Below are 12,741 nucleotides of genomic sequence, written 5' to 3' on the forward strand. Positions count from 1 at the left end.
CATGTCCTCTCTGTTGCTGCCAATATAAACAAGAGTCATACAGGCAGGAAAACACAGAAGAAAGGAACGCAAAAGGAACAGGGATTCTTATGGGAAAGGAACTCCTGATCCGAAGACAGAAGTAAGGGCGGAAAGCAAATGAATCGAAGTGAGATGAACCATATGGCTATTTAATCATGGTTAATAAGCTAATTAATTAGGAGGAGACATTTTCTTGTATTTATTGGCTGAGCTTATGAGGTCAACCTTGCTGCTTTTCTTGGTCTGAAAACCAAATGTAGTGCTTTCTAAGCAATTAAAAAAATTGCTTGGAACTGGGAACAGTTTAGGCAGCAGGGTCTAGACTCATTATGATTTTAAGAAAAACGGGAAAAAAGACAGCAGAAACCCAAAAGGAAAAGCAGGTACATGTTTAATGTAGGTTCAAGCACCTCTCTACAAATGCCTGTAGGCCAGCCAGCCAGTTGGCAGAACATGACCATCACCAACTGCCTGATCAGTACCAAGAAGGTCAGAGTCAAGAAGGAAGGAAATGCAGGGCATGAGGAAGAGAAGCAGCAGCATGCATAAGGTTCACAGCTTGAAGAGGGAAGAGACTGTTCTGAGAGGGATCTATAAAATAAGAGGAGGTGCCAAAGGAAAAAAGCTTAGTCAAATGAAGAGCAGCACTGAGAACTCCTGCAGAAGCTGTAAGGAGCATGACTCCCTTCTCCTCTCGGTAGTTGTATTACTGTACACACAGGAGACAGTTTTCAGCCAGATACCAGCATTCTGGATGACATACACATCAGAACAAAAACGCAGTGTGTAGGCTTCCTGGGGATGCTTGTGATGCCGAGGCAGAGAACTAGACAGATCAGGATGTTCCCAGAAACCAGATAGCATGTTAAGCACCAGTATTGGTTGGGGCTTCTTGCAAGCATCATAGCAGAGAAATGTTTTACAGAAGCAAGCAGAACAATTTTGCCTTTCCAGGGAAAATCTGCTAAGCATGTGGCAGTCCTGGATAAAGTTTTAAGGGTTGTCACAAAATTAAGAGAAAGAAGTCACAGTCTCAGGTTCAAGAAACAGGAGTCAACCTCGCTGCATATCCAAAAGATCACAGCTAGGGCAGTGGCACATCCGCAGGGTTTTGACAGTGTGGGAGAGCATGTTGGCCAAGGACTGAGAGCCAGCAGTGGGCTGGAAAGGAGTAATGCCATTAAGGTAATGGGCAAAACAGATGTTTGCAACAGCCATGCAAGGCATTTATCAAAGCCAAAAGTGAGGCTGCTTCTGTAACTGATGCCAGGAATTCAGAGCACCTGGACTGACATTTTTAGCTGTGGGTTTGGATAGGACAAGCAACATTTTGGGCATTGACTGCAAGTACCAAGTAAGAGGCTTACTTGCTTAAGGCAACTATTTCGGCAATTCCAGCACGCTCCGTTCTGGTAGTCCAAACAGTACAAAAATACCTGCCGACAAAGGCAGTACTGCAGGTTTCTGTAGTTTCCGTAACTGAGGCCAAAGGGACAAGACCAGGAACGGCATGAAAGGGTAGGGTGTTAGGCAATCAGAAGTACCTACTGGTAGCCAAAGGATGTCCAGACATTTGAGGGACTCTGCTGGCTGGCCTCAGGAGGCAGCCATCTAACTAACTGTTTTTAATAGTTTCCATGCCAAGTAACAAGTCATGGGGGAACATTAGTCATGATTCAGGGAACCAGAAAGCTATTATTTGACTTATAAACTGTGTTTGGAAAACTAGGGCTAGGGACATTGCACACAACTCATTTATGTGAGCAAATGAATCTATAAGCACAGAAATACAAAAGGCCATTTGCACACAGCAGCAAAATCCTTATCACACTGATATCCAGCAAGTTCCCCCTGCACATTTCAGCTATGAGCTCTCCAATTTCAGACTGCAGAAACTTCAAATCTCTACACAGGTTGGTTGTACTTCCCCTGCTGTATGTCACCCACCATTTCTCCAAACTCCTGAATTTAAAGAGCCAATTTCACTCTATATCCTGCCATACCTAGCATCACTGAAAGCTGTTATTAAAGACCATCCAATATAAATGCTGATCAATGGAAACAAAGGTTTAAAAACTCTGCCAGTCTAATCTGCATTAATAGTGTCTGGCAAACTCAGAACTTTAATAAGTATGCTCTGTAAAAGCAATAACCAGCCTTAGATCCGTTACCTTTGACCAGTAATCACAGTCATCAACCGCAATAGAAAAAAAAAAAGATTACTCCTGATGACTCTTTAGTCAACCTCCCTTTTTACTTAAAAAGGTATTTCCTTTATTAGTCAAGGGAGAATTATCTGAGACATCCCCACAGAAAGGCAGCTGGCCATAAGACCTTTTGAAGTGCTACTATGTATCTGCAGCTAGGCAATTCAATTGCCCCACAGGCATCCTCATAGATTTTTGCACAAGATTGCCTCTTGTCTCATCAGTGGAGTAGTTTTGGAGTACCACAAGATGACACAGTCAGAGCAAGAAAAGCAGCTGCAAGGGCACTTGTACATGAAGGTATGGGATGCCTGAGGAAAGAATACAGTAAAGCACCAAGTCTAGAACATGGTTTCGTTACAGAAATCAAGATATGGACTTAGGGAGAATATGTAACCAAAGATGTTTTTCAGAAGGCAGACTGTATGCGGGTGTCAGACACTCAGGGTAACACACTTCTGACATAGTTCTGTGCAGTTCTAAAGAAATCATTCCTGTGTCTCAATTTCTGTATCAGAATGGGTCAGAAGACTTTTTTTGTTCTTTATTTCCTTATAGTCTATTGTAAGGCAGATTATTTTGAGATAATTTAGGTTCCAAAGCATTTCTTTCAAAATTGAACATGAGTAGGTTAAGTCTCTCTTCAGTGAAATTTTACCTTTATCTTTTAACTATAACCTCTCCCACTATTATCTGCAACCTAGTAATTACATAATCTTCTGTTAACAGTAACCAGATGTAGCTTGTCAGTATTGCTTCTCTCTCCTTTATTTCTTTTTTTTTTTTTTCAGTTTCCAAACTGAGCAGGCAAAAATTTCCGAGTCACATATGACCTTAAAATGTTTTTACATATTAAACTGCTATTAACACACAAAAACCTGCTTGTGGATGATAGACAAACTTAATATTGTTCCCTCAGCACTCAGTAGTCTTGTTCAGAGAAAGATACCTAGATTCCTGCCTTTAAATACTTCAGGCGTTTTGAATTCTTTGAGTTGGTAACTTTGAATCTAGCTACAATAAAATGATGTTAACCTAAAAAAAATTTATTTTCCAAATTAGAAAATAAGTTTTGAGTTTTCTTCGCAAGCAGAAAGGCTTGAAACCTACATTGTATCAGATGACACTATGCACACTTCTGAATTTCCAGTAGCAAGTGCCCTATGAAAAACACACAGCGTCAACACTCGCAACAGAGTCATTACAGTTGGCAACAGGAAGAGTTACTTTTTCCCCCAGAGAAGTGTTCTTTACCCTACAGCAATATTTACTGTTTGGCCATGACCCCAGAGGGATGATGTGACATCAATGAAATTGGCAACATGACATCCTTTGAAGCGTGAGTGTCTGACACAGGCTAATACAGGGATAAAGGCAGCAGAGGCTCAAGTTCAGGATCCCTGTCTCACTTCGTTTTTATTACAGTGAATTATTTAAAAGTTAATACTCAAGTGACTAACACACCGAAGGTCTTATCCTAAAGGGGAAGCACGCGCTATTAGGTAGCCTTCCACCCTCACATCAGCACCTCATCTGCATTTTTGTTTTGCACCAACACAGATGTAAGCATGAGGGCTGCAGGTGAGTAGGGCAGGCTGAGAAGCATAACAAGGGTGAGAGCAAGGCTCCCTTCTCTAAGCTTAGTATTTGGCAAGTTTTGGCCCAATCCCTGCTTTAAGGGAGTCCTTCCAACTTCCATTTGCTTGAGAAAGATTTCTGAATGCTGAACTCCTGTTTGATTTCCTGGGCTAGAAAGCTTCTTGCAGTTTTAATGCACTGAAATGCAAGTGACGAAATTCTGAATTTTTTCTTAAAACAAAGCTGAAAAGTGATCAATCTTCATATACAATTCAAGTCTGGTTTTGAAGAACTATTAGTTCCATAAAACAAACTTGATCCAATTACAGCTATTAGGCATGTCAATTTAGCATGTATTCAACATTTTATCTGCCTTTACCATAAGGCATCATTTCAATTTCCTACTTAGCTGCCATTTTACAAATTGCTGCAATTTCACCTGCCTCCTATTCGAAAAAAGATTATAATAAATTCAAAGGCCAACTTCAGGGCTTTTAAGGCAGCTTCCAAGCTTCCTCCTCCTTCTCCCCCCTGTTAAACTGAGGATTTTCTGTATGAGTAATTGTATTTGACCTATTTATTTGCTGGCACACTACTTTTTTTTTTTTTTTCCTTTCACAAAAGAAGGGGAAGAGAAGGAAGGAAATGTTAAAGTAGCCTCTGCCTAATAATTTTAAACCAAGCTCTAGACAGGAAAGTAGGCTCTCACATCACAACAGTTACTGTTATTTACCAAGAATGACTTCAGCTACATTCCCCTATCCCCAGAGGGTGACAGCTGAGCAACTACTTAACAGACCGGCAAAAATGCTTGCCTGTGTATTTCTTGGAGCCATCAACGCATAGAATTTGTGTTGCAAGGGAAAGCCTTCTCACTAGCAAACCAACATTAAAAGCCCTCCTGATTTTGACTGATGTTAGCCTTGGCTTCATACACACGTATATTAAAAAAAACCAACTTTACTCCTTTTGGAGACTTTGTCTGCATCTGCCCCTGCAAAGGGAAGGGGCAGGGAATGGAGCAGCTTGGGACTGCCATGGATCTTTCAGGCCGAAGGAGAAAGCACCTCTGCGATCCTAAGATGCTCTACAAAAGCTTTTCTACCAAGAAGCTGCTGGAGGAGGAAACAGCACTGCCTTCTAAAGGAGGTGTCTCCCATCAGGGAAGAAACCTGCCATAGAGAGCAGCTGCTTACCATCACTGCCACCCTCACCACCTGCCCCCACAAAAATTGCTGCATGCATGTGAGAGAGGGGAGCATGTAGAGCCCTTCTCCATGCCCCATGCATAGGCATCTGCTTTTGTATCCCCTCTACACAGCCATGAGAAGCATCAGAGACACACACAAAGAAAATGATCTGTGAGTATGCATAGGTGGTGTTTCTGCATTTGCTCAGATGGTAGATGTTCAGAGGAAGACAGTATTTACTCTGAGGATTACCCATCTTTCTATTTTATTTTTTTTTTTAATTCTGTGAGACAAAATTTTTATTTACACTTTTTCTATAAAACAATTCAGGATCACCCCTTAAAATATACTGCATATTTTAATGACATTTTTCCTAGGATTAGTATTTCATGAAATAAATAAAAGGAGAAACAGGCTATAATCCAGCCTGTATCTTTAATTTATCTTCCTTGTATTTTTCCTTTCTGTTTCTTTATCAAATCCTGCACCAGCACACAACAGTGTCCCATTAACAGCAATAAATTGTCATCTACAGATTTCAAAGTGTTGCATAATTTTTATTTAATACTTAAATGTCAATGTATGTGTTGTACTGTATTTTATTGACGGTTGCCACAGCAGAAGACATTCAAGGACCTGCAAGTTAGTCAAACTGACAATTGTTCTAGGCAGAACTCAAACTTATTTTCCTCTAGAAAAACATGGTTTCTAAGGCCTTATTGGACATGTTGCTGTCCAACTTGGGGTGAAATCTTTGGTCAAGAAAATAAGGCTTAACAGAGTCTGAAGCATCTTCTAAAACCATTCTGGACAAGAAAAAGTTTGTAATTCAATTTATTGTATGCTTCCCCCTAATTTGTATGTTCAAGAGGTAACTCAGATTCTCAGTGTCATCTGTTATTTGTGCTGACTTCCAACAGGACCTGATCCAGTTTCTTACGTTGTTTTGGTTTGATTTTCTTGCAACAGCACTAGCTACATCTAGGTTTGCAGACAAAGCAAGCTACTTCCTTCAGAGCTATGATCTGCGTCACACTCTTGGAACCCAAGTAATACGATAGCTAAAACATTTAATTATGTCATTCATTACCTCAGCCCACTCTCAGTGTGTCCAGTGAATGTCAACACTGATGAAGGTGTCAAATGCATGACAGCCATCTTGAACTATATACCTGAGGCCTGGCTGGCAGCTTATTTCATTTGTGTAACAAGTCTACATAGAAAATACCAACATAATTTTTCTACTAAGTGTTTCAATGCCTTCCGCAGTCGTAAAACAGACTTAGGCAAGTCACTCAGTAAAGGAACAATAGCAAGATATAATTTGTAGCTGACTTGTAATGAGTTGATAATTTGGTTATTACTGGAAGCTATTTTACCTCTGAACAGACTGAGGTTTTAATATAGAATTAAACCACTAACAGTTAAAAAAAACTTTACTACAAATGTTCCATAAGAGCTGCCTAGAAATAGGTAAACAGCATCTCATTTCCACCCCCTAAATAGAGTCACACTAATAAAAATAAAGACAGAAGTACTCCCAGGAGCAAATAGTCATATTGGAAAATGCAACTGCTACACCTTAGTAACTTCAGTGTTTATGGATCAAGCAACCTGTTTTGAGCCTGCACAATACAAGCAGTTTAGCAAAGCATCAACTTCAGAGACTAACAGTAATTATTCTACTTTTTAAAAGTCTTCTACAGCACTTGATCCCTGGAGCACTTAAATGCAGAAAACAATATCCTGACATTGAATTTGTGGATTCCTGTATTCTCTATTCATAGAGCTCTCTCCTCGAATGCAGAGACGGTACTGAAAAATTATCAATTTCTCTGACCCCAGTGTTTCTATTTTACAGCAATTCAGGGCATGTCTTTCAGGCTTCTACATAGGATTGTGCTTCATCCAGTCTGGCTTAAATTATCGTAAAACAACCCTAAGAGTTACAGGTTTAGTACAGGTTTAGCTACAAACAAAACAAAAAAAATCAGGTAGTCCAAAGTCACTACATTAATTCATAGCCTAGAGCTGTCACAGTATAGAGCTGCTTTCTAACTTGCGTTGGAATTAGACTCCTCTGGGCATTTGGAAGGTTACTACGAAGCAGGAGGTACCCTGGCACACTTTTGTGTCAAGTAATTCTGAAAGATCTTTTCCTCAAGAGCTCAGCAATTCAAAGGGCACATGATGGGCTGATCTAGCTGCGCAACTGACTGACCAGAGCACATCAAGCTTTAGAGGATACACAGGTGTTGAATAAAAGCTTTTTAATGCCATTCAAGGGGAGATTGTTGTGAACTGAATATACCTGGAAGGCCTGCTCTAGGGGGATACAAAGCTATTTTTTATAAAAAGATGTCCAGGGAGCAAAGGGTGTTACATTAATTCACTTCAACTATGACCATTTCAAGGGAGGTAGACATTCATTTATGAAGGCTTTTATTTAGAGAAAAGGAAGATGAGGCTATCTGAAAGCACAAATGGGAGTGAGACATCAAATGCCACTGAGATTTAAATGCCAACTAGCTGACTCCCCTTCTCCTGACTACCCTCCAAGAAACCCCAACAAAAAAAATCCACCCCACCAGCCAGTTTCCCCATAACAGATGACTTAATTTTTCCTCAATAACGAAAGAAATAAAGGGAGTGGCAGAGACAATTTAATCAGAGGAGGAAGGAGTGATAATTTTAAGTCAGTCACGGCTTTTTTGACTAGTCATTAGCCTAAGATCATGAGCCATTATTTCCAGACACTGTGACTACCACTGACAGTCACAAGATTATGGTAGACATTGCTCAAAAAACCCTCACTGTAAAACAATCCATTTTGTTATTGAAATGTTCATATGTGGGAGCATATCAAACCCATAATCCTTCCTACCATAAATGAGCTAAACATTTTAATGACAGTAACATTCTGCCTCAACCCTATCTCCTGCTCTGTGTTACTTGGAGCCCTTAAGTGTCCAGGTATTCTTACCTTTACGCCATGGCCAACATCATCCAGCACCGTGTAGTCTATAGGTTTTCGAATATACCTTACAGGACGTTCCATGTTCGCTGGCGCTATAATTTTGTGAGTTCTTGATGTGTTCTTATTGGTCGTCAAAATGCCTATCTCTCTGCGAGCGACCTTTTCTTTATGGATGTCCACAGTCTAGATTAAAAACAAGAAAGTACGGGTTTCTTTAGGCATTTGCTGTTTTCTTTACAGAGCTATCTACACGTTTAGGCTTCACTATTAGACAAAAAGTCTGAACCGAGTTAATGCTGCTGGAAGGATGCCAGTTTATTGACGAAATCAATATTGTAGTTTAATCTACACGAACATTATTTGAAAACTACACTTTAATGAAATAACCAATATTAATAATAAAATTACAATTATACATTACTGCTTTGACACTCTAAAGACACTATGCAGATACAGTCCTTGCAGATTAACCCTCAACGTTCTTATAACTGACACTAGTAATAAGTTACTCCAACTCCACAGCTGGGAAACCAGGACAGACAAGCTAAACAATTTGGCCGCAGCCCCAGAGGGGGACTAAGCTTGGGAAGTCTGTGCGGTAATTTCTTTCAGCAAAGCCATCAGTGCATATCAGAGTAAGAGTCTGCATAGAGAAGGACTAATTTCAGCACTGAGGCTAGTTTCAGTCATACTGTTCATAGCAGCTTTACTAAAAGAATAAAACAGAGCCTTAAAGATGCAAGTAAAGGAATATAAAATATGATGAGCTCTATCATTTTATTAGGAAATACCTAAAGAGACAAAGAAAGGTCAGTCCAGCAGTCTGTGAAGGACCAAACTAAGCTTCACATAACAGACCCATGCTTCTACATGCAATATAACCACCACCACTTAAATCCTAGCTGAACAAGAACAAGTACAAATCAAGCATCAGATGCCATAAGAAGTCCCACCTCTAGGAAGCCTATTTCAAGATTCAGGGATTGAATTTACTACTTTAAATACCTACTAGAACCTCAGGATCTCATTGCAGGAGATGGTATCTGACAACCACCACCACTCTGAGTGACTTTGAACAAAACCTATCAAGCCACCACTTTTTCCACTAAGGAAAATAATTCTCAGCCTGTAAGCATCAATTCCTCCTGGACAGACTGTCATAGAAAGAGAGAGTCAAGGTTTAGAAAGAAAGAAAAATCCTTGTCCATCAGTACTCGTTTGGGTACATCTCTAGAAATGGCCTAATCTAAAATGGATATTGTGATGTGCAGGGTTTTGTTTAGTGAAGCAGAGTCAAAGATGAAGCACAGAATTAGTTTATATTTCACTCTACTTCTATATGAGGCAAGATGAAAAAAGCAAGGTAAGCATCCAGGAAGCGACCATTTCTAAGAAAGCCAGCATTCAGTGTTCAGAGTTCACTATGAAATGCCTTCAATTGAACCATTTTTTTCATTAACTGGTGCACATGCTTAAATAATCTTAAATTCTCCTGAGTGAGTACAGAAAGAAATAAAATCCTCCTTAACAGCTTTGATACATGGCACTGCAGATTACAAGTGGCAACACAAGTGGAGAAGCACCTAAAAGCAGTGATATCAAGCAAGCTTGTTTTCACAGCTTAAAGCTAAATAACAGACAACTTGTAACATCACAGAAGGTTCTTTTACTTTGGAAGTGCATGGAATCTCAATAGAAATAAGAGTTGTGATTTTCCAGAGCAATGCAAGACATCAAATGTGTATGTCTGCATTAGCTTATTTGGAATAAGTTAAATATCCCAATAAAGCTTTGGAGCAAGCTTTACTGTTCTAAACGCTCATGCTCTGAAAAATCCCAAAGTCAGGAATAAAAAGCACCTTTCCAAATGCGACGATCCTATACATCAAGCATTTACCACTACATCAGTATCAGATATCAGCCACTGCACCCATGTTTGCTCTGGCAGCCAATTTCACAGACGACAGAGCGAAGACTTAAGAACAAGACTACCTATATTTCTTCAACTCCAGCTATTATTTGTTCTTTTCCTTTTAGAGACCAAAATATACATTAGTTCTGCCTTTTAGTTTGCTTTCAGCAAGATGAAGAAACATTATCTGAGTGCTGTGCTACATGTTCTTAGATCATCTCTCTTCCAATTCCCCTGTACAACCTGAACCCTTTTGTTCAATGATAGTACCAGGTCTCAAACTATCTTACAGAACTCTTAAATAATACGTAACTCTTCATATTTTGTAATACATGAGCACTGCATAGGTGAAAAAAAACTTTATTTAGAATCACCTAAACAACATAGCAATATAGGAGGCTGAGGAGAATGTCAATTTAAGGCACACACTACAATGTTTTAAAAGAGAGTATTTTAAAATACTATTATGCCCCTTGAAATAAATCCATGCTTCTAGTTCATTCTCACGAACAGAATCTGTTGTTACTAACAAATTCATTTTTTGTTCAGTGGATGGACAAAAATGCATCTTTATACTAAGAGTTCTCTTAACATTGATGTCAAAAGAAAAAAGAAACAAAACAAAACAAAGCCCTTCACAGTACAAAAAGATGTATCTTCTAGCAGGTAGTCCATGAAGATTGACTTTTCCTCCTTGCAATGAACAATGAAAATTCCATGAATTACTAGAGCTGAGGATAAGAAATTCCACGAACAGATGCTGTATCATACATGCTTTGGAAAATGACTTAAGTAATCTTGCAACAAATTCTTGTTAACGGAAAAAAACTCCTCAGAACAGGAAAAGAGCATATATTAATTATAGCAGACAGCTTATCCAAAATTAAATATAGAGCAGCAATTTGTAAAGTCTTTCCACGGATTTCAGTGATGTAAACCAAGCAAAGAGAAGACTATCTGTATCACAGTGCAGGGCCAGCAACTCAGGGCACATATGTAAATCTTGAACGGCATGTAGGCATGCCTGTGCAAGAGACTAATTCACTGTTCAAAGCAAATGAGACTGCAACCACATCTGGTACACTGGAAAAACAAGGCATTATTTTACCCCTATGGAAAGCAAAGGGTCCCAGCATATGCTTTGCCCAGAGCAATATGCTGCCCGTCAGCTACTAGACGGCATCTTGCTTCTTCAAGAAGAAATGACTTTTTCTAGATCTATAAAGACTGCATGTTATTGTTATGTGATCATTATGCAAAACAAAGCACATAACAGTTGCTCATTTTTGTATTTTTGTTTGTATCTATTTACTTGATGTTGATGTGGAAGTTTATTGTTTAGTCATAGGCAATGTTTTTCACTTCCAAAAGAGGAAAAACCCAAAACACAAGCAATTTTTGGCGGGATAGCATAGCTATCCAGCCAGACAACAGTTAATTCCCAAGAGAGACAAGCCACATATACCAAGTAACAGCCAAACTAGACCATTCTCAAAGCTCTGGCCACACTTGGCACCTGTAGCTATGAGTAGATGTCCACTGGTATGGTAACAAGACAGCTAAACAGTAGTTAGTTTGTGATTTCATGCCCAAAACCTACTTTTAAACATCAAAGATGGAGAGGAGCAAAGTATGGCAAACCAGCTTGGGTTAACACAGGTTAACAAGCACTAGCAGTCAGACCAGCTTCAAGTATGCTTGGCCTATGCTGAAATATAAATACATAGCATAATTTAAAATTTGGGGAATAGGGATGGGCTTCTCACTCCTAGACAACATAATCCAGCAAGAAAAGTCCAGCGTTGTATTGATTTGGAGAAGAGGGAGAAGACAGCCCTTCCAAAAGCACGTTTCCTTTGGGAAGCAAATTTAAACTAAACTGTCAAACAAACACCTTTGCCATTATAACTGGGTGCTAGGGACCATGCCAGCTAATCCCAGAAGCAAAGTTAAGCTTGGAGGTTGAAGAAACTGTTAATGATTAGCTGCTTCCACTATCTGTCTGCTTCAAACCACATGAAAAAAACAGTTGATCAACAGGATGTAGAGTTAAAATTTAACTATTTGCTTCCTCAGAAGTAGCCTCAAGACCAAGTGCAGCACAGCAATGATACAGCAAAGAGTTGTTCTTTTCTCTTCTTTTTCTGTGCTGCAGATACTGCTCTAACTCATATGCTACAGTGTGCAATCCCAGGACAAACACTTTACAAGAAACAGAGACTGCAGTCCATTCAGCCAAGCTAATTTGAGGATATCTAAATATTTTAGTAAAGCACACATATATAGGGATATTTTAAAAAACAGGAAAAAGAAAAACAACTTCAAGCTTTGACAATCTTTTTAATCTTGAACCACTGCAACTCAAATTTATGAGCCAGATACTCACACAGCCACTGCTTCTGTCACTAAATGCACGCACAGCTGGTAAAGGGCAGGGGAAAAAAGAAAAAAAAAAAAAAGATCTCTATCAAATCAATTCAGCTAACCAGGTACTGCCAACTTCAGGCTGCCCTGAAGGGCAAGACAACTCACTATGCCAGTACCACAGATTTAACTGATACTCCAGAAGCGTTGTGCAGGAAAACTCCACTTCAGGTTTCCTACTCTGCTCCTCCCCAGTTCCTCAAGATTGAAGCTGTAACAGCACACACACTAACCTGGCAGAGGGGACAGGAGAAGTGCTGTGTGGTGCTGCACAACTATCTTACCAGCAAGCTGGAAAAAGCTGCCAGGCTTTTGGGAAGAGTGGAGTAACCGTTAGCGGAGAGAAGAACAGCTGCCCAGTCCTCAACAGTGAAAATGGTGGCTATCAGGTAAGAATGGTAGACAAACAGAACCCCCCAAAAGAGAGTCTAA

The 12,741-nt window shown here is 39.6% G+C and overlaps 1 protein-coding gene across 12 annotated transcripts in view; it reads right to left on the bottom strand.

The window, feature by feature from the left end:
* ABI1 (abl interactor 1) overlaps positions 1-12,741 on the bottom strand; it is an 84,074-nt gene that overhangs the window by 22,222 nt on the left and 49,111 nt on the right. For 11 of the 12 annotated variants that reach the window (XM_050892427.1, XM_050892417.1, XM_050892422.1 and 8 more), the window contains exon 3: positions 7,980-8,156. The exons of the other annotated variant lie outside the window; for it this stretch is intronic. In XM_050892427.1, the coding sequence (XP_050748384.1) occupies positions 7,980-8,156 (177 nt within the window). The remainder of the gene's footprint in view (positions 1-7,979; positions 8,157-12,741) is intronic. 12 annotated transcript variants of the gene reach the window in all.

Source organism: Gymnogyps californianus, chromosome 2 (genome assembly GCF_018139145.2).
Source record: "Gymnogyps californianus isolate 813 chromosome 2, ASM1813914v2, whole genome shotgun sequence".
Lineage (NCBI taxonomy): Eukaryota > Metazoa > Chordata > Aves > Accipitriformes > Cathartidae > Gymnogyps > Gymnogyps californianus.